The sequence below is a fragment of the Barbus barbus genome (assembly GCF_936440315.1).
Source record: "Barbus barbus genome assembly, chromosome: 8".
Classification (NCBI taxonomy): Eukaryota; Metazoa; Chordata; class Actinopteri; order Cypriniformes; family Cyprinidae; genus Barbus; species Barbus barbus.
Genome location: NC_136736.1, coordinates 27,808,520 through 27,831,199, shown reverse-complemented (window position 1 = coordinate 27,831,199; position 22,680 = coordinate 27,808,520). Strand labels below are relative to the sequence as shown.

Sequence of the window (22,680 nt, the reverse complement as noted above, 5' to 3'; positions counted from 1 at the left end):
AAAGGGGTGCATTCATCTTTTATCAAATAGAGAATAACGACACCCATCCCCCTCCTCTTCCTCTCCTCTCCCTCCCTCCCGCTCTGCCAGACCAGACAGACCCAAAGGCTTGTCATGACCTCATCTCATACAGATTTACCCCCACATACCCCATGGCTTTCCTGTGACCTCAGATCCAACACGCCAACCAACTAGGCCAAGCTCATCTCCAAGCATCCCAGATAAACCAGGCCTTACTGACACACAAGCACACCGGTTTCACGGAGCTGAATGCAATCACTTAAAATACGTCTTGACCTTGGAAAACTATTCACAGCAAAAAATGAAAGCCAAGAGCTTTTTCATTCGTATTCAACCGAATCTGCTGTGATTAATGAGCTGATGTCTCTAAAGGAACTTTACAAATTGACGATGCATTGCAGTATTGAATTACATTCATCTGATCTCTCCACACCACAATGTTGGAACCTTGGAGATCAATTTCTATTACCGCAGCCTTGAGTTTCTTTTCATCGCGGACTGCTGTTGGTCATTTTACCATACAGCGCTGGAGAGCTCTGGATGTGGTCAGTGACAGCTATAGCTAGTGAGCAAAGGCAACCATGGCTGCAATTTCACGCAGATGCATGCCATTTCCTACTGGTCCTCTGGAGAGTGGCTGCTTTGACAAAAAGCCTTATTTTATGAAGTGGACAGTAAACAGCCCTACTTGACATATGAACTTGAAAAGTGTCTCCATGACCTTCATTTTTTCAGTGAAACAGTGAAAACAACTAAAAAAAAAGTAGTGTGGCAGCACCATGGTACAATAATGGTGTCAGATGGTAATACTATGGTAGTCAATCAATATGGCTGGGCGATGTATAGAATATTCACCAATTATTAAAAGATTGTTTTTAGATTATTTTAAATCTGCATGAAATGAAAATTCAATCTACCTATTTTCGAAATGTGTATTTTTGAACTTATTGCGAAAAATTCATGCATGCACATTTTTTTTATTATCTTTTGACTTTGTATTTTCTAATCAAAATGTCATAAATCTGATCTTCTGGTGAAACAACATACTTCCTTCTGGTGACGTAAGCCGACTTCAATCATCTAGATCAGGGATGGGCAACTTCGGTCCTGGAGGGCCGGTGTCCTGCAGAGTTTAACTCCAACCCTAATCAAACACACCTGAAGAAGCTATAATCAGGTGTAATAATCAATGTCTTCAAAATCACTAGAAAGTTACAGGCAGGTGTGTTTGATTAGGATTGGAGCTAAACTCTGCAGGACACCGGCCCTCCAGGACCGAAGTTGCCCATCCCTGATCTAGATTCAATCATCAAGGCTACTCAAATCTGGCTCACGAGATCCACTTTCCTGCAGAGTTTAGCTCTAACCCTAATCAAACACACCTGAGCACGCTAATCAATGTCTTCAAGATTATTAGAAAATCACAGGTAGGTGAGTTTGATCAGGGTTGGAGCTAAACTCTGCAGGAAAGTGAATCTTGTGAGCCAGATTTGACCGTTTAAACCCAGTCCCTGTTGAAACTTCAGTTTCATTGCGATTTTAAAAATATAAAATTAAGCAACTTTCAGAATTTTAATGTTCTTTTCATTTGACCACTAAGTTTCATGGTAGTTTTATCAAACTAGTATTGTCATCATCACACAGGTATGAGTGTTAAGATTTATTTAAATGTAAGCAGTAAAATTTGAATCTATGAATCGTTCAATTAAATGATTCAAAACTTTGAGCGATTCATTTCAGTCATCACTCCAAAACACTTTTCTCTGCATGCTACAGAAATTATTAATATGGAAAATACAATTGTGAAACATGGTAATACCATTTTGATACCGTGATGTAATGCTGACATGCTGCACAGCACCAATGCACAGAGCAGATCAGCTTTGACAATGTTAAAACATCGAATTGGATGTTTACACCAAGAACCATAGTGAGAGAACAGGGTGCTTTTCCAATTTTTGGCAGCATTCCTTTAATGATGCTGCAACTGAGATACAACAGCAATCCTGGATGCCTCTGCATTATAGATATAACCAAATGTCGCATATGCATGTAGAAATGCATTATATATGCAAAGGCACATAATGTCTCCTACAGGGTGTTGATATCCATCTCTGTGGGTCTCCACACAGCTCCGAAGCATAACATCATTTCTGGACAGTAACTGCTCACTGATTGGACAGTTTGTTCTCGTGTGCAACATGAGCAGCTGGGTAAGACAGTGAAGTCATTAAAACTGATTACAAATCAATGCCACTCTTAGGCATAAAGTTCAGGCTGGTTAGTACTAATCAAGCTACTGGGTCAAATACTGTCTGCTGCATAATCATTGGCTATTCTAGGACATTTTCACTGATGCATTATCATCAGTTCCACATATTTTGTGTTTGTTATTCATAATCATCACCATTTAGCTGTGCATAAATGGAATATGGGACACTCTGAATGCCAACTAGTACCTCGAAACCTTAACTAGTTGTCACACTGCAGTAAAAGCCTCGAGAGGGTGACGTCATGCCCGAGAACATCCTTTGATGTTGCCGCTCCGCGCGCACACACACAGATTTCGGTTTTTCCTAATCATGTAGCACTTGAACTCGACCTACCTTCTGATATTCCGAGTCCTCCGGGCGGAAATCGCTGCTGGTCAGCTGAAACTGTAGGTTGAAGTGCGGGAGGCGATGGAAAAGGTTAACCCACCACGGCGGAGAATAATTGACCACAGCAGCCATAGTGTTCACGCAGATCTAAGACTGGAAAAGACACGATGCATTCAGCAGCCGATTCCAGACTCGAGCTGCTTCATCACGTCGCATTGCATCAAATGCCTTTAAAGTGTCTCTTTACTCGCTGCTTCCAGTGAAGCAGGGGTTAAAATCTGCAGCAAAGCCCCTCAAGCAAACAAACACATAGAATTCGTCGCCAACACACATATTTAGCCACATCTACTCAGATCGTATATATGTTTTAAATCTAATAATTGAAGTGCATTGTTTATATACTAGGACTGAAACTGCAATCCGTTCATGCAGGCTTTTGCTATCAAGAACCCATCCTTACCCGTTATCAGCCTAAACCATAGTTCCAGCGAAAACCTGAGACAAATAGCTCCTGTCCACGATGTTTTGGGCGAGAACCGACAGCAGCTGCAGGTTTCTCTTGTGCTCAGCAGTCGCTTGTCAACGCAGCCCTTGCGTCACTGCCGTCTGCATGTTATCCAGCGATACACTGGCGCTGAAGGAAGAGCTTTAAACGCCTTTGATGTCCATTGCCACGTTTGTTTTAAGGTGGTCCCGCGCCGCTTTCTTCCAGGAGACGCGCGTGATTAGCGCTTATGCATTTCTGTCGCGTTAGAATTGAGATGCATAATAGTATCACGCATTACGAGGATGAACTAGTGATCTGTGAGCAGCCTACAGTAAGACACGGGCGTGATTGTCAATCATCCACGGCCATGTATTTCGATACACTAATGGATTTATATATTTACTGACCTCTAGTGGCCAAATGACGCAACTTAAAGTCATGGCTTTTTTTATTGTTCTTCTACACTTTTTTTTTTTTTTTTTTTTTTTTTTTTTTTTTTTTTGCAGTTTCCTGTTTTTTACCAATTTAGTTGCTTTAATTCTACTGTATACTTAAATTTTACTACATATAGGTATAAACGTTTTATACGTTTACGTTATAAACTGTATAGTTTGAAAAAGAGTTGTAATTTTGCATTATTTGATCCGATTGGTCCTCCTTCTTGCATTTATTTGCATACTTAATTGAGATTGGTTATTTTTTTAACTTGCAAATTTATATATATATATATATATATATATATTTATTTCAACAAATTATCAGCAAGATGATTGACCTTCGGAAAATGTTCACGAGTTATTTTTGTGATTTTTATTTTTTTTTATTGCAACCCTCTTAATCTTATACCCCCATATATAATACCCCAGAATTAATAATAATTAGGCCAAAATTTATACAGTTAAAAAAAAATTTATATATAATTGACAAGGTCAAGTCCTCTAGCATGGGCTTAAACGCTGTTTTCTTTTTTAATTACAATTTTCAATCTCCATGTGCATGTTTATATTATGAATATACATTTTTTATTTCTATTTGTCAAGCTGTAAAATATCAGGTAGAAATTGTGCATTAAAAAATTATTATCTTTTACCATTATCCAGTACATCTGACAAAATGTATATTAATTGGTTAAAAAGATTAAATTAATAATCAGCTATCCTTTTTAGATCGTAAGTTAGACTAAATGAGGAAATGGTATTTTCATATTTTAGCACAAAGGACAACAGACCAGAGAAAACAAGTTTTTAATAAAGAAAACTCTAACACAAATTCCAGAACAATGGCACAAAAAATAAAAAATAAAAAATCAGTTTTAACAAGAGATTAAAAAAATTGGAAAACAGCATCACATTTTCAGTGTGATTATTGATTCAATACAGATACACCCATAATAACGTAACACACTGACAACATTTAAGTGAAACAGTATTTACTGTCTTTTTTTTTCTCTCCAATCTGAAGAAAGTTGTCTTACATCACCCACATTTGTGAGATTCACAGTACTTTTTGTATCGATCAGAGGTGTACCTTAAATGCACACGATGGCTTAAATATACTTTATACAATATCCTGCTTTGTGTAATATGTATATTGATCTACAATGAGAAATAAATGAAGAATATTAAATCCCTGATCCTCATTAAAAAATAATCATTCAATACAAGGCACTTTTGGAGTGTGAAATGTGTCCCTTATTTGAAGGCTTAGTTCCTAGAAGTCAAAAAATGAGATCTTCACAGAATAATAAAGTGTGAAAATCACAAAACCAAAATGATCCATCATCCATGATTCATGTTCTTCTCTGTACATTGTCATTATTGCCCATATGTAGTCAATTACATTTTTTTAGGTTGCTCAGGCAATAGTGTGTGTTCCAAGTTAAGAGAGAAAAAACTGCTCCAAATAGTAAAAAAGAAGCTAAATCCATTAGCATTTTTCTCTTTTTCTAAGCGGCTTTGAAGGAGACACGATGTCATCAGAGTCGTCTGAATCGACGGTGTGTGGAATTTCATTGGCTGCTTGCTGTTGGTAGATCTTCAGGTCTGCTTAATACCAACAAAATCATAGATTTTATTACATTAAATAGATGAATGATTATACTGTATGCATAAAGGTAGTTTATCAGAGATTATTCAAAGGATATACTGGTGTCTTAGACATACACTACCATTCAAAAGATTCAAATATAATTGCTTTCTATTTGTCAAGCTGTAAAATATCAGGCAGAAATTATGCATTTAAAAAAATCATAATCATAAAAATCATAAGTCTGAATCTTTGTTTACAAATTTTTGTTTGCTTCATCAAATGGTTTTAAACCTGACAACCAACACAGTCTTATTGATCCTAAATTAACAAGCAGGGATATTAGCAGCATGAGTTCAAATCGATCTCTTCAGCAAGAACAAAGCATTTTATCACAGAGGAATAATCACCTGAGGTTTGTATTGTGTTAGTAAACACATCCTGTGAGCAGCTTCTGGGCAGCAGTGGAGGAGTGGAGACATACGGCTTTTTCTGATGTATGGAAGATGTAGACTGTGTCACTGCAGACGCTCTGCAATGTCCAAGTCAACATATGGCTGTCAAGAGACCACCTGGCTATGCATGCAACCATATTCATTCAAACCAACTGTTGTCACTGCATACTTGCATTCTCTAACCAGAACAAACACCTGTGCAGGGTTTATTTTTTTACTGTAAAACATCATATAAATATCGAAATGTGCAAAAATAATTCATTGTCTAGTGTGTGTATCGATGTGGGAATTTAGTGTATACACTATCCACAGTATATCACCTGTCTATAGTCAGAGTGCTGCGTTTGAGATGAGCCCTAAAGACAGACTGCTGCAGAGTCACTTCCTCTTCCTGTACAGCCTGAGCGTTCATACCTGATTGGCTCTGAAACACATAGTCAAGAAGTTTAAAAGGAATTTTTTGACCATTTCATAGGGTTAAGCACAACAAAGGAATTACCATGGTATCTGGACAAGTACCATTATAATTCTATGTAACATAATAAAAAAAAAAATAATAATAACTTGCGTAAAAAATGACAAACTTAAGCACAGTAACAACATATTATGCATAAACGAACTATGTACAGGTACATCTCAAAAAATTAGAATATTGTGAAAAACTGCATTTGTTTTGTAACTTATTTCAAAAACTGAAACTTTCATATATTTTAGATTCATTACATGTAAAGTAAGACATTTCAAAAGTTTTGCATGTTATGAATGTAAACTATATATGAACGATTCACTTTTGAAGTTTGAGATGTACCTGTATAATAAAACATCCCATCAAAGGGCCACAAATAGTTACCATGGCAGGAGGGACAGTTCTTGGGTCTGCTTGACTCTGTCCATCTAACTGCCTCTGCCTGATTAGATGGCCTCTGAGATAGGACTGTAAAAGAACTAGATCCTAAGAGAAGGAATAAGGAGGATATGAATAATCTACATACACTGTGGGTGTCCAGTATGTCAGTGTGTTGTACCAACCCGTATTCGGTGTGAGCGCCAGTGCGTCTGGATGATCTTAGCTGCTCTGTTTTTCTCTATCGGCACGACTGCTGATGACGACAATGGTTCTGTGAGTGTTAATGACAAAGAACTGTCCCGAACCTGTGAGATGAGAAGCATGGATTGCAACAGTTTCATATGCATTAGTTGCCATCTACACTTGAGTGAACTGTGTGTGTACATTGCTTGAAAAAAGTTTACATGTATTACCTGACTTGAATCTTGTACTAATCTGAGTTTTCTCTCCTCCTTTAGTTTCTCTTTTAAATGGCTGATTTCTGTGGTTAGTGCGCCCATCTCTTGCCTGTAAATAAAACATGATATCTAAAGTGACTTTACTTACTTTCTTTATAAATTTCCATGTTCATATTTATCTTGATTCATCAAGACATGTTATTCTAGAAAGACGGAGGAAAGTCAGTTTTCATAATCATGCATCAAAATGTTATTAATTTCTATGCCTTTGTAATGACTGTTTTGTCTCACATAACAGTATCATCATATAAGAGATTCATTCATGTGAGAACTCATGTAAGCATCTTCAAAAATGAGCAAAAACATCACCACACTAGTTTTAATTCATGATTCCTTCATTATTTTTATATTACAAACCTGTGTGTTTGCATCAGTCCCTCATGCTCTCTGATTTGTTCCTTCAGCATGTTTTCTTCCTCTTTCAGACTCTTATCCTTCTCAGCAAACAACTGCTTTATTTCCTTGCTAATAAGAAATAAACAATATATTCAATCAGAATGTATCTTATATATTTCAGAAATATTTCATTTCAGAAAAAAAGATTCAGAAATCAGAAAATATTTCTAAGAAAATATGAGAAATATTTCAGAATTTATTTCAAATAAATCCTGTTCTTTTGATCTTCCTATTCATAAAAGAATCTTGAAAAAAATCACAGTTTCCACAAAAATATTAAGCAGCACAAATGTTTTTTCTTTTTTTTTTACATTGGTTATAATATAAACCATTTCTTGAGCACCAAATCAGCATATTAGAATGGATTCTCAAAAATATGATATTGTGATATTTTTAATATACCCACTCTCTCTGGGTTCATTTTTCCTGTAGTTCCTTTTTCTCTTCTCCAAGCTTCTTAACTGCTTCCCTCAAATGCACATCATTCTCTGTAATCACAGATGGCTCCATCTCTGTGTTGACAGAATCACTCTGATTGGACGATTCTGACTCAATGCCTTTATTGTCTTGGCTCTTCTGTGAGTCTGATACTTTAGTGATCTGAAGATTCTTCATCTGCTCAACTCTCTGAAAAACAAGTAAATTACATTCACATGTACATTCTACATGTTTAAAGTAACACATTTAATGTAACATATACACACACATGCATGTATGTTTGTGTAAACATATATAAAGTATATATATATATATATATATATATAATACACACACACACACACACACACATACACATATACAGTATATATATATATATATATATATATATATATATATATATATATATATATATATACATAAATAAAACCTTTTCAAGCTCCAGGATTCGGCGCACAAGTCTCTGTTTACTCCAATCCATATAACCTGTAAACATAAAAATGCTGACTGAATTTAGCCCTGTGTGCAGGAAATACTAAATACGTTTTTTAGAAGACCAGCTGGCCGGTTGGCCAAACCAGTTAAACATCAAATTGGGCGGATCAGGAGCCCAGCTAAGACCAACTAACTATCTTAGGCTGGTTTAAGTGAATTGTTTTAGCAGCTGTCTGTAGTAAATGACATTTGGTGAAATAGTGAAAACAAAGAAATTATATATACGTTACATTAATAATAAAAAATAAATAAATACTACTAAGTTGTATATATCAAATGGTAATACCATTTAACGCCAATATAACCAATGTCCCTAAATGATGATTACTATATTCATATGACATTTGCATAACTTTCTGCAAGACGTGTTATCCCAAGGCATAGTACATGTCCAAAAATCATGGTATTGTATGGTATTTTTGTTAATGTTACAGTCCAGAACATCTATGAAAACTGTTAATGTACTCACCAGATCCTCTACTTCCTCTTCAGTGACAAGTTCTCCAGCTGCTACAGACATTATAGCTTGTTTTTATTTTATCATCACCTTTTACAGGCAATAGGAGGACCATAATACTTTCTCATGGAGGTAAGACCTGTAATGTCCGAGAATAGGCTGTTATGATGCAGCAGGAAATCGTATTTTTCTCATGTTAAAGAGTCGTATCAATCCTAATATAAAACAGCATAAACGAGCATTGACATGGGTAACTTAGGGGGTCTTAAGAAGTTCCCAAGATGCAGTTGTTTCCTGATGTCGCCGTTATGAAAAGCAGCAGATATTGTGTGTAAACGCTATAATATTGCTCTGCGTCGTTTCGCGTCTCTCTTCGCTGCACGGGTGTAATGCATAGACATAATAGAGAATCTCTTTATGTCTATGGTGTAATGTGCTTTATTGTCGCCTAGCAACCGAAAATGTTTAACAAATGAAACGTGCTCATGTGCGTCAGCTCTGCGCAACGCTTGCGCATACTGTGATTGAGCACTCCTGTTTGGTGAAGGACAACTTCATTCATTGAATCATGAATTCTTAAAATACCTTGGTTATTTCTATCTTTTTTTTTTCGATAGGCGTTTTATGAGTCATTAATGTCAAAATGTAGCCTACTTGAAACTGTACTCAAAAAATCAAATATTTTAAATTAGCCTATTTGTGTGCCATGAAAGCATCAATGTCCAAAATATAATTGATAGAAAGTTATATACTGAAAAAAAAAAAAAAAAAAACTGCTGTACCAGCCTAAGCTGGTTGGCTGGTTTTAGCGGGTTTAAGCTGGAAGTAGCTGGTTTTAGCTGGTCTCCCAGCCTGACCAGCTAAGGATGTGGCCAAAACCCCTCTAAAACCAGCCTGCTGACCAGCTAAGACCAGGCTGGATGACCAGCTAAAACCAGCTTAGACTGGTCTTATCTGTTTGTTTGTTTTTACTTCTTCTATACTTTTTATACTTACAATGTATAGAGATACTTCTGCTGTTGTTATTTTTATTGTATTTAGGCCTATTTATTTATTTTCTGTAATTTATTACTCATTTATTGTCACCTTTATTGCTTTGGTGGTGTAATTATATTCTGTATTTTACACATATTTAAAATGCTTTGGCACTACTATAACACAAATGTCATGCCAATAAAGCAACCTTACTTGAACTAGATAGATAGATAGATAGATAGATAGATAGATAGATAGATAGATAGATAGATAGATAGATAGATAGATAGATAGATAGATAGATAGATAGATAGATAGATAGATAGATGCCACATTACATTACCCACACGTGATGATGGAGATGGACTTCTCTAGATGGATTTGGTGTGGGATTACTTGAGTGTATTAAAAGCCACCTGTTACAATCTCTCCAATAATTATCTAGAACTATGATTATTTATTCAAATAAGAGGCTACTCTGTCAATGAATTTGTTAAGGCGGTGTATAAATGTGTGAGTCACCCTCTCTGCTTGAATCAAGTTATCAAGCAGCTCTGTTGCAAAGCTTTTAAAGTCTGTGCAAATACCCTAAATCTTTCGCCAGGCCACTCTCATTATTATAATGCAGTTACGTAAGCTTTAATTCCAGCTTGCCTTCCAAGAGGCTGTGATGTTGTTTTCTTTTTTTTTTTTTTAAGGTGTCCTATCCTCTTAAGGTGATTAATGGTAATATGTGTGTGTTGAGGGATGGAAAGAGAAGGGGAGGGAAAGAGCACTGTGTGTGTGAGAGAGAGAGAGAGAGCGAGAGAGAAAGAGGGATGAGGGAGAGAGATGAGACTGAGATCTGATCTGCTGGTGTTATACAGACACAGTCAGATGTTAAGCATGAAAAGGGCAGTCGAGGTGCGAACCAAGGTCTGTTTGGGATACTGAAGATAGCTACATACACATCAGCAATCTTGTAAGTAATGAGAAATCTTAAAATCACTTCACTCAAGAAAAACAATCATTACGCTCTTGTGTGAGTTTGTGCATTTGATGGAGAGTAGAGTTATTTTACACCTGCATTCATGTTTGGAGTGCAATAGACTACTAAAAATAAAGTACTAAAAAGGTATTTTAAATTATATTGCTTTATAGATGTAATGTTTCATTGGAGGCTTTTTTATGTGCAGAGATATATTTATAATTCAAGGCATACTGATTTCAGTGCTGTGATTCAAGCTGCTTTTTTGTATTAGCCTATAAAAGAGCATTAAATCAATGTTGAATGTAAATATGGCTATATGTGAGTTATAAAAGCAATTTCTTCTCTTTGTTTCACAGACCTGTGCATATCAGTGTTCAATCAAAACTTGAGGATCACCTGAAATCGCCCATTGCCCCAGTGACAAGGTAACAAATCCTATCACAAAAAGCTTACAGACCCTATTACACACCGAGACATGAGAGACAGATTGCATAGATGTATTAACATTTAAGATACCTATAGAGTAAACATTGAATCATGATAAATTAACAATAAATTATGTTAAAAATCACAAATCATGCCTTACATGTATCTATCAGTAAGCATTATGCACAATAAATGTAAATTTTCTCACTGTTATTTATGTTCAAAAAAGAGCCATGGTCGTTCATTTCAAGCAGAGCTGATGTGAAATAGGTCACTTTGTTCTACAGAAGATTAAAAAGTGTCAGTTAAACCATATTGGGATGATTCCAAAACCATCACAATATTCCCTGTTTTTTTGTGATTTGCATGAACATTATATAATACAAAATGGATATTGAATTTTCAGTTATCCGACGACAGTTATTTCAAATGCGAAATCATCCTCTAATGTCCAGAGTAAAACTGACTATAGCAAATAACAGATGTTTTGTTTTGCTGGGATCTGGCCCTCAATATTCATTTAAATAAGTTTATATCACATGTTTGGGGTTGGTATGATTTTTTGAAAGAAGTCTCTTGTGCTCTCTAAGGCTGCATTTCTTAGAACAAATATACAGTGAAAATAATAATATTGTGACATTAAATATATATTTTAATATATAGTAATTTATTTATTCCTATGATGGAAAAATGGACATTTCAGCATCATTACTCTAGTCTTCGGCATCACATGATACTCCAGAAAACATTGTAATATACTGATTTGCTGCTTACGAAACATTTCTTATTATTGTCAATGTTGAAAACATATGCTGCTTAATAGTTTTGTGTTTAAACTGGGATGCATTTAAGAATTCTCTGATAAATAAGTTCAAAAGAATAGCATTCATTTGAGATAGAAAGCTTCTGTAACATTGTAAATGTCTACACTGTGACACGTGATCAGTTTATTGTGTCCTTGCTCAATAAAAATTCCTTTCAAAACAAAACATCAAACTGACCCCAAACTTTTGCACCATAGCATCATTAAACAATAGTGTATGTTTTGTGTTAGTTAATGCTAAGCTAACTGCCCACAAAAGCCAGTCTGGATTGAGCAACATGAAGCTAAAAAAATAGAGCTTCTCATATAGCTTTTCAACAATTTCACCTTTCTGAAAGTCACTGAATAATTTACACACTCTTAACTGAACCTGTGCATTTGTTGTCAGGTGCAAACATGCCTCTGGGTCAGCAAAACCCTGTGGTGGATGGGCTATCCTTAAAGGAACTGAGTGTGACAGTGTGCTGGTGGAGATAGAGCCTCGAAGGAAAGGACTGCCATTTCTCAAACATGTGGAGTACCGTATTGTTAGCAAGGTAAACTCAATCTGAACTTATACTTCAATCATATATTTTCACGCTACTTATCTATCTCTCTATTTTCATTAGACAATTGCTAAATGCCATTCTGTATTTCCTAAACACTATTAACGTCTCTACTCCTTTTACATAGTGTTTCCAGATCCCGGTTCAGCACAGGTACAGTGATTTTGAGGTGTTCCATGGTCTGCTGCTGCAAAAGCTCATCTACAGGATGGTCCCGCCTCTGCCCCCCAAACGCATCCTTAAAGGAGGTGAGGAGAACTCTCTGCAAATGAGTTTGTTTCTTAAAGGGGTCATATAATGCCCATTTTCCACAAGTTGATATTATTCTTTACGGTCTTAATGAAAAGTCTGTAACATAGTTATCTACACTCTTGTGTAACTTTTCTTTCTCTATCCTGCTCATTTTCAGTTTTGAACTCAATGTCAGACCGAGAGTTCAATGATAGCCGCCGCCGTGGTCTACAAAGGTTTATGATCTTGGTGATTAGACATCCAGTCCTGGCAGGAGATGAGCTGGTCAACATCTTTAATTTAATTTAAACATAAATGATGAAATATGGATTTTGATTAATTGATTTGAATATAAAGTATCAATATTTATAAATATCTAGATAATGAGTGAACTGGAGTGATATAAAAATGTAAAAATACCCACAAATGTACATTTCTAACATGTGCAATGTGCAAAAGTATAGCTACACAGAGTTTGTCATGATCTGTTGATATTAATGTTAACATTAAATTATAAAAAGACAAACCTAAACCTAAAAGACAAGTGGCCATTTTTTAAATCAATGTTTAGATACTTTTATTTTTTGTGGTGCATGGGGTGGTTTGTAACACTTATCAGAATATGCATATTCAACGATGCTACAGTGTTATTTTATTATCATTAATATACTATTACAACCCGAATTCTGGACATTTTGGGACGTTTTTTAAATTTTTATAAAATGAAAACTAAAAGATTTTCAAAATATGAGCCAATATTTTATTAACAATAGAACATAGATAGCTTAAGAAATGTTTAAACGGAGAAATTTTACACTTTTATCTACTAAATGAGCTCATTTCAAATTTGGGGGGGAAACAAAGGGCTGAAAAAGCAACAAATTTTGAAAAGATTCAGCTGGGAGAACATCTAGCAACTAATTAAGTTAATTGACATCACTGCATCACTGATCGGCATGATTCTGTCATTGACATTACTAAATGGGCCCAGGAATACTTCCAGAAACCACTGTCAGTAAACACAACTGCTATGCCATCTGCAGATGCCAAATAAAGCTCTATCATGCTAAAAGGAAGACATATGTGAACATGGTCCAGAAGTGCCGTTGTGTCCTGTGGGCCAAGGCTCTTTTAAAATGGACTGGAAAAGTGTTACAACATTCTTGTTGTAAATCACGGACGCCATGTCCTCTGGGCTAAAGAGGAGGGAGACCTTCCAGCATGTTATCAGCGTGCAGTTCAAAAGCCAGCATCTCTGATGGTATGGGGTGCATAAGTGTATGCGGTATGGGCAGCTTGCATGTTTTGGAAGGCACTATGAATGCTGAAAGGTATATAAAGGTTTTAGAGCAACATATGCTCCCCTCCAGACGACGTCTATTTCAGGGAAGGCCTTGTGTATTTCAGCAGGTCAATGCAAAACCACATACTGCAGCTATTACAACAGCATGGCTTCATAGTAGAAGAGTCCGGGTGCTGAATTGGTCTGCCTGCAGTCCAGATCTTTCACCTATAGAGAAGATTATGTGCATCATTAAATGAAAAATACGTCAAAGATGACCACAAACTCTTCAGCAGCTGGAAACCTATATGAGGCAAGAATGGGACCAAATTCCAACACCAAACCTCCAGAAACACATAACCTCGATACCCAGACATCTTCAAACTGTTTTGAAAAGAAGAGGAGATACTTCACCATGATAAACATTCCCCCGTCTGTTTTGTTATCTATGTTCTATTGTGAATAAAATATAGGCTCATGGGATTTTGAATTTTGATTTAGTTTTCATTTTATTCAAATTTAAAAAAACGTCCCAACATTTCTGGAATTCGGGTTGTATCTTTTAATTCATATTTTGAATTAATTTTATTTTTATAATTCATATTTTTGCATTTTAAATTTAGTTACAAATGTGTAAGTTGGTTTGGTATTTTTATGACTTTTTATACAGTTTATGGTATTCATTTATATTTCAGTTTTATTTATTTTTGTACTTGAAGTTAAACGGAATGAAAATTAGAAATGTTGCTTTTCGTGTTTTGTTTTATTGTATTTCAAATAATGGTTATGTTATTTCAAGTAACAAAAATGTTTTTAATCATTTTCATTTAAGTTAACAATAATAACACTGGTATGTTTTATTGAAATTATGACAGTTATTACCTGACTCTTCAACAGTGAACTGGGCTCGGACACATCAGACCTGCCGGTGAATGCTACAATGAGCAAAGCATGGAAAACACAGAGGAAGTCACTTGTAGAGCTGTCAGAAGAATTTGGTCTTCTCGCCGACAAAGCTGCACACCAGGTATTAAACATGATCATTTTGGAGAATTAGTCTAATCACAAACACCATTACAAAAATGACTGCAATTATACAGATCACTGAACTGTACTGAACGTATGAACAAAAAGCTTCAAAGCACCTCAATGTTATCATGACACCCACAATATTAAGACTCTGGTTGAAAAGAAATTAAGCGCAGTATTTCGAGCCACTTCTTACACACCAGGGCAGCAGAGAGGAGGATGAGGTGGTGGAGAAACCAATTTCTAAGGACATTCAGGTACTAATAATTTTGGATGTATATGTGTATAGGACTTGTGTGATCGTCATGACAGTGGCATGTTACTAGAGCATCAGAGAGCGTTTGAAAAGCGCAGCGGGCCTGTGGCTACACACTTAAAGTACCAGAACAGGTGAAACATATAGCAAACACACCAACCTGCAAACTACACTTAACCAAACTAAAGTATACAGCAGACATACTGCCATGGTGTACTGTCCACAAGAAAAACATTTGTAATCCAGTAGGGTTCATACATTCACTGCCTAGAAATATAAAAATATATTATATACAGCACATATCTTCTTTAGAAAGAAAAAAAAGCATTTAGGTTACATATCTATGACAATGTACTAAAAACTTTTTTGCTGAAAATGAATAATGAATGTTTCCCAGGTATGGAAAATAGAATGTAATATATATATAATTCTATAATTCTATTCTATAACAAATACAGTTCTTGAATCACTCAAAACGGTTCATAAATTAGTCATTAGAGGTGATTTGCACAGAAGATTTTTTTGCTTTTAAAAACATAAGAGGCAGGGCAGTTTAATAAAGAAAGCAATGTATAGAGACACATTTTTCTAAATTAGCCTACATGTAGGCTACATTTAACTTGAGTGAGGCATTTTTAGAATGAAGGTGAATTAGCACAACCCAGTCTCATGAAAGTGTCTATTTGGCAATCATACACGCCAAAGTCAATTTCTGTGTATAAATAGCACGCCAAATAGAAACAGAAACTTGTGGAGACGCTGCAAAATAACGAGACACAAATGCAACTTTTAACAAGTTCGTCTAGCGCTTACTAAAACAATAGAAAAACTGCTCAGTGAAATTCAAAAACGTGTTCTGTGTGAACGGCCCCTTGCGAATTTGTCTGAATTCAACTGATTTTCAATTATACAAATGTGTCGTCATCAGGAATGACTGGAAAGGTCATGTAAAAGTCATAAAAATTCAACACATAAAACACACACACACACACACACACACACGAAAGGGGCCACCAACTAGCGTAACAATGTAACCTACAGAAAGCATAAAATCCTCACCACTGACAGGTGAAATAAATGTTATTATGTGTCATCCTACAGCAGGAGAACACCATTATCACCATGTAGATGAGAAGCTACTTATCTCTTTTGTGTCTGCATCAAGAAACCCAGCTGGTCTTCACCTATCTGCCCCTTGTGACTTCAATACTGGGGACATTTGTCCTCTCACAAATACAAGGACACAAAGAGGTGTGTTTCTAATAACTCTATTACTTCAGATTGTTTTATCAATTCAACACTATTTAAATTGTGTGAACTATATATTTAGGGCCCGAGCAAGGTGGTATTGCTCAGTTTCCTCTTCTTCTTCTTCTTCTCCAAAATGAATCACTTTTTTGAGGGCCTAAACATGTTCGCCAGAAGATTTATATCTGATATGGGTTTCAGAAGTGGGTGTGGCAAAATGGCTCAATAGCGCCACCTATACAATTTCAACGAAGTGCCCCTCAAGCTATGTTTCACATACATGTATGAAATTTCGGTAGAGACATGTAACACACCAATACGTACAAAATAGACTCCCAACTTCACACATTCGATAAGAGTCCTGGCTTGAACACATCTAAAGGCCCATAATCAGTTTTACACTAACTTAAATATGTAATGTCACATCTTTGATAAAAGTCCTGGCCTGAAGACATCTACATGCCAATATTCAGTTATAGTCATAGCACCACCAGCTGGCAGCAGGACGTTTGGCACATATAAATGACTTTGGCATATTCCTCCAATGTTTACCACTTTATAAGCATATTGCTCAAGATTCGCTGTTTTCCTAAAGCCACCAGGTGGCGGTGAGCCCAGGTGCGAGGTCCCTTTCAATGCTGTTTGCAGCTTTAATTATATTTATTTTTTCATTCCTCAGATGGGTGATGTGTGGGGTGACCTTCATCCAAAACTGAAGGACCTTTTTGAAAGTGCTAATGAAGCTTCCATTCGCTCTTCATCTCAAACACACACCTCCAGAGGACAGAAGACCTGTGCCGTCATTGGTCCCGCATAACCAGGACAGCAAATATGAGGGAAATTCCCAGCTTTTTCAAATACCCAAGAACTCAGTGTATTTCTTCATGCCATGTGTTTTCCTTCTCTTGACTGTTTAACAACCTTCTTCATGACTTTTCCAGATATGTAAATACAGAGAACATAGTGGCCCCAAAACATGTTTGAACACATAAAACAGAACTAAACATTTCATTAGATACAAAATATAAGTGTATGCTAATAAATAATGCAATCAAAATGAATTACATTTTTGATCAATTTTTGCACATGCTTTAATCAGGATTATTATCCTCTATCATAAGATTTTCTTTATTTTAAATAAAATACACCAAAGTATAAAAAATAAAGTTTAAACTTATTTTATTTCAGCTAGGTACCAAGGCAACATTTTTCATTTTCATTTAGTTTAACTTGATCTATACAGACAAATTTAAAATGACAAAAAAACACAACCATTGTAAGAGAACTGTTGTGTGTGTGTCATGTGTTCCTGCCTCTTGTGCCCATATTTGGTTTGTTTCCTGTCCTTGTCATGTCATTAGTAGTTTATTCTTGTCTAGCCGTGTTCGTTAATTTACGTGTGTATTTATAGTCCTGTCTGTGTTGTGCCATTTTGTCTGGTCTACTCGTTACTCCCCGGTGTTCCTGTTGATGTCTGTGTCTTGCCCTGCCTTGATGTCAGTAAAGAATGATATTTGAGTTTATATCCTCGTCTGCGTGTTCCTGGTTCCTCCCTCGTGTGTGCACCGTGACAACCATATTATTAAAACTAATTCAAAATACGAATAAAACCTATAATAGTATCTGAATGATACTAAAATAACACTGTTTTTAACCAACTGGTCCGTGTAATATTTGAAAACTGGAAGATGTCAAAATACTTTTGTGTCTTTTTTCAAACAACTTATTTTGTGGGCTTGTGGTATCTTTATTTCAAATAAATAAATTTGCTTTGATTTTTTTTTTAAACAATGATATTCAGACATTTATAATACCACCTAAGTGTCCAAATACATCCCGAGGCCACTGAATATCAAAAGAATATGTTTATTTTAAAAATGTTGTAGAAAGACCCTTTGAGACGACAGCATTTTTGTCTTTTTCAGTTATTTCTCATTTATTTTCCTATTTTAATATGTTTTGATGCAGTATGTGATTACATATTCAAATAAATAATCCCAGATCTTCCAAAACCTGAGGTCAGTTCATACATCTCTCGTTTTTCAGGTAACCCAAAATAATTTTAAATTTGGGCAGGAACTTATATAATATTCAAAGATTGCACATGTTATCCTTAAAATATAAGGCCACAATTTGAATATGGATGAAAAGGTTCATCAGGAAATGACCCATTTGAAGAAATTCAAAGATAGACCAAGATTATTCTGTAAAAATATTTTTCAAGCAAAGCTAGCTGATTTAATGTTGAGAAAGCACCAGACCTTGAAACCTATCCACAGGTATTACACATACACACAAGAAAAGACCAATAGGTTTTATACAAATGCCAGTGTATATGTAATTTAATAGTTCTAGATGTCAGGTGATACAACACCAGACTGTTTTGAGCAACAGATCTGTACATCATAACATCACGGCATCCAGTTTCTGGCATGTTGGCATTATGACATGCAAATTAAAGAAGTAGCTCAAAAATGTACATTTTCTGAAAATTTACTCACACTCTGGCAATCCAAGATGTAGATGTGTTTGTTTCTTAATCTGTTTAAATTTGGAGAAATGTAGCATTACATGACACCAATGGATCCTCTACAGTGAATGGGTGCCGTCAGAACGAGAGCCCAAATTGCTCATAGAAACATCACAATAATCTGAATCAGGAGAGAAATAGGCACAGAATAAGCACCATTTACAAGTTAAAAACAGTTCTGAACAAGTACATCATTGGATTTTGATGTGAGAAGACAACAGGGGATGGGCTTTTTCACTGGAGGATGTTATATCATATAGATCATGGACTTGTATTTTGGCCAAATGCAGTTTAAAGTTTATAAAATGCCTTATTTTTTTCTTACAAACACACATCTTTTGCTTCACAAGACATTAACTGATGGACTGGAGTCGTATGGATTACTTGTGGATTATTGTGATGTTTTTATCAGCTGTTTGAACTCTCATTCTGACGGCACCCATCCACTGCAGAGCATCCATTGGTGAGCAAGTGATGTAATGTAACATTTCTCCAAATCCGTTCCAATAAATAAACAAACACATCTTTGGATGTCTTGAGGGTGAGTACATTTTCAGCAATTGTTTTATTTGAACTATTCCTTTAAGCTTGCAGCTTGTCAGTACTTCATCAACTGAACCATTACGCCAAAAGCTTTATCAGTGAAAAAAAGAAAAATAAAAAAATAAATGTTCTCTGTTCAGATAATTGCGCTGGACTATTGTCAATCAAAAAAGGAGAAATGAAACATCAACCATCAACTGTGTAAGAATTAAATAAATAAATAAAACAGCAGTAAGGTTAAGATGAATTTGTCATTTCTATCATTTTGACCAGTAGTATCAATCTGAAGTCTCTAAAGTTGTTTGTGTGTACAATTTTTGAATTTTTAACCTTCTGTTCAAATGAATCAAACTCTTCAGTCACAAATTATAGTCTCTAAACTTCACAAAGTGCCAAATATAGATCAAATACACAGAAGTGGGTCTGTTTTTGGCTAAGCCACGACTTGTCAAAACTACTTTTAATTAAATCCAAATTGAATAATTTTTTCAAATTAAATGATTTTTTATTATCGCTATATATACAATAATTGAATCAAAGATGTGACCGCAAGGGAGAAAAACAGTGTAATTTTCAAATATACAAGGTTTAAAAACACAAACATCCTTGTGAGTTTTTATAGAGAATGAAAAGTACATTTTAATGGCCATATGTCAACTCATAATTTTATTGTCAACTAAAGTGAGTGCTCTTCCTCTTGTAAAACCATGGATACAGTAGAACATGCACACATGAATAACAGAGGAGTTTAAGTTCACAGCTTTGCAAAAGGGACCATAAAGATCCTCATAAAGAGAGAAATATGGTTGATAGAGCAGTCAAAGATAAAACAGTGCTTCCTATTTGAGCTTTACTCTCAATGCTGCAGTGTGTCATAACCCCGCCCCCGACTCATGCCATTGGTTGGTATTCTCCAAAAAACAGAGCAGTGTTTTGATCGTGCAAGAGATCAAATGGTTAATTTTGTCTCTGCATGTTATGACGGGCTAGGAGAATTAATTTTAAGATCAAAAAATGACATTTCTGCATCAAAATAAAATGTCCTATATAAAGGACACTTCAGTGGGAAATATAGGCCTTGCTGTTTTTTTTTTTCTACAGATTTAGGAATGATACATCTGAGACTAATTCCCATCTCTGAATGGAAGCATTACCTCGTTGTGACTGAAATAATGGCATACAAATACACACAAAAGCTAAACAAATTAATAAACACAATGTAACATAAAATGTGCATGTGTATGATAAATAAATTGCACAGTTCTGACATGGTGCACAGTCATTAATTACATTATATGATTATCATTAACAGATCATAGTACTCCATTTGGAAAATTAACTAAACACATGATACCTAAGACAAAATCAACAGCTCATTTAAGAGCTGTCATGTGGGCAAATTTAAAGATGAAGCTTATTTAAGTAGTTTACACTGGCCTGCTTGAAACCACTGTAAAGATTCCTGATGGCACTAAAGGTAACCATGAGAGCAGAGGCAGAAAGCTGAACTGAATGTGGTGGATATCAGCAAACAGTCAACAAAATTGATTCATTGGACAATATTTGGTTCATTTTGAGATTATCATTATCAGACCACAACTATATCCACTTAACAAAAGTTGTATTATTCCCCTGTGTCAGGTCCGAAATCTAACAAAAGCCTTTTTAAAGAATAACAAACATTTTCTATTTTTAATTTTATGTGAATTTTGTGTAAATATACAGGTACTTGAATATCGTGAAAAAGTAAATTTTTTCTTGTAACTTATTTCAAAAAGTGAAACTTTCATATATTTTAGATTCATTACATGTAAAGTAAAACATTTCAAAAGTTTTTTTGTTTTAATTTTGATGATTAGCGCTTACAGCTCATGAAAGTCAAAAATCAGTATCTCAAAATATTAGAATATTTACATTTGAGTTTCAATTAATGACCATCCCTACAGTATAAATTCCGGGTATCTCTTGTTCTTTGAAACCACAATAATGGGGAAGACTGCTGACTTGGCAATGATCCAGAAGACGAACATTGACGCCCTTCACAAAGAGGGTAAGTCACAGAGGGTCATTACTGAAAGGTGTGGCTGTTTACAGAGTGCTGTATCAAAGCATATTAAATGCAAAATTGACTGGAAGGAAGAAATTGGGTAGGAAAAGGTGCACAAGCAACAGGGATGACTGCTAGCTTGAGAATACTGTCAAGCAAAGCTGATTCAAACACTTGGGAGAGGTTCACAAGGAGTGGACTGAAGCTGGAGTCAGTGCATCAAGAGTCACCACGCTCAGACGTCTTCAGGAAAAGGGCTACCAAGCCACTTCTGAACCAGAGACAACGTCAGAAGCGTCTTACCTGGGCTGTGGAGAAAAAGAACTGGACTGTTGCTCAGTGGTCCAAAGTCCTCTTTTCAGATGAAAGTAAATTTTGCATTTCATTTGGAAATCAAGGTCCCAGAGTCTGGAGGAAGAGTGGAGAGGCACAGAATCCATGTTGCCTGAAGTCCAGTGTGAAGTTTCCAGTCAGTGATGATTTGGGCTGCCATATCATCTGCTGGTATTGGTCCACTGTGTTTTCTGAAGTCCACAGTCAACGCAGCCATCTACCAGGAAATTTTAGAGCACTTCATGCTTCCTTCTGCTGACAAGCTTTATGGAGATGCTGATTTCATTTTCCAGCAGGACTTGGCACCTGCCCACACTGCCAAAGGTACCAAAAGCTGGTTCAATGACCATGGTGTTACTGTGCTTGATTGGCCAGCAAACTCGCCTGACCTGAACCCCATAGAGAATCTATTGGGTTTTGTCAAGAGGAAGATGAGAGACACCAGACCCAACAATGCAGATGACCTGAAGGCCGTTATCAAAGCAACCTGGGCTTCCATTACACCTGAGCAGTGCCACAGGCTGATTGCCTCCATGCCACGCCGCATTGATGCAGTAATTCATGCAAAAGGAGGCCCTATATGCATAGAAATGAACATACTTTTCAGAAGCCTGACATTTCTGTTTAAAATATCCTTTTTTTATTGATCTTATGTAATATTCTAATTTTCTGAGGCACAGAATTTTGGGTTTTCATTATCTGTAAGCCATAATCATCAAAATTTCAAGAAATAAAAGCTTGCAATATTTCACTCTGTAATGAA

The 22,680-nt window shown here is 35.8% G+C and overlaps 3 protein-coding genes across 4 annotated transcripts in view; 1 reads left to right on the top strand and 2 right to left on the bottom strand.

Annotated features, from left to right (window-relative positions):
• Positions 1 to 3,477, bottom strand: part of LOC306873781 (protein tweety homolog 3) — a 35,447-nt gene extending 31,970 nt beyond the window's left edge. The window contains exons 1-2 of one of the 2 annotated variants that reach the window (XM_079423267.1): positions 3,082 to 3,477; positions 2,628 to 2,774 (exon numbers count right to left, since the gene is read on the bottom strand). In XM_079423267.1, coding sequence (XP_079279393.1) covers positions 2,628 to 2,753 — 126 coding nt within the window. In that variant the 5' untranslated portion in view covers positions 2,754 to 2,774; positions 3,082 to 3,477. The remainder of the gene's footprint in view (positions 1 to 2,627; positions 2,775 to 3,081) is intronic. The other variant, XM_079423268.1, reaches the window with a different exon arrangement.
• An 859-nt stretch (positions 3,478 to 4,336) lies between these two features.
• LOC306873658 (uncharacterized protein) lies at positions 4,337 to 9,132 on the bottom strand. The gene is made up of 10 exons (XM_079423101.1): positions 8,692 to 9,132; positions 8,158 to 8,213; positions 7,696 to 7,916; positions 7,251 to 7,358; positions 6,849 to 6,942; positions 6,618 to 6,740; positions 6,439 to 6,540; positions 5,909 to 6,012; positions 5,544 to 5,665; positions 4,337 to 5,150 (listed from the first exon to the last, which is right to left on the bottom strand). Exons 4-10 carry the CDS (start codon positions 7,298 to 7,300, stop codon positions 5,035 to 5,037), a joined length of 711 nt encoding a protein of 236 aa, XP_079279227.1. The 5' UTR covers positions 7,301 to 7,358; positions 7,696 to 7,916; positions 8,158 to 8,213; positions 8,692 to 9,132; the 3' UTR covers positions 4,337 to 5,034.
• A 1,370-nt stretch (positions 9,133 to 10,502) lies between these two features.
• LOC306874328 (sorting nexin-8-like) lies at positions 10,503 to 18,472 on the top strand (the record flags this gene model as incomplete). Its single annotated transcript, XM_079424297.1, has 7 exons — positions 10,503 to 10,615; positions 10,981 to 11,049; positions 12,262 to 12,409; positions 12,546 to 12,666; positions 14,829 to 14,958; positions 16,318 to 16,467; positions 17,144 to 18,472. Coding segments are annotated over 5 exons (486 nt in total), but the record flags the coding sequence as incomplete, so codon positions are not given.
• Between the last annotated feature and the right edge of the window lie 4,208 nt (positions 18,473 to 22,680).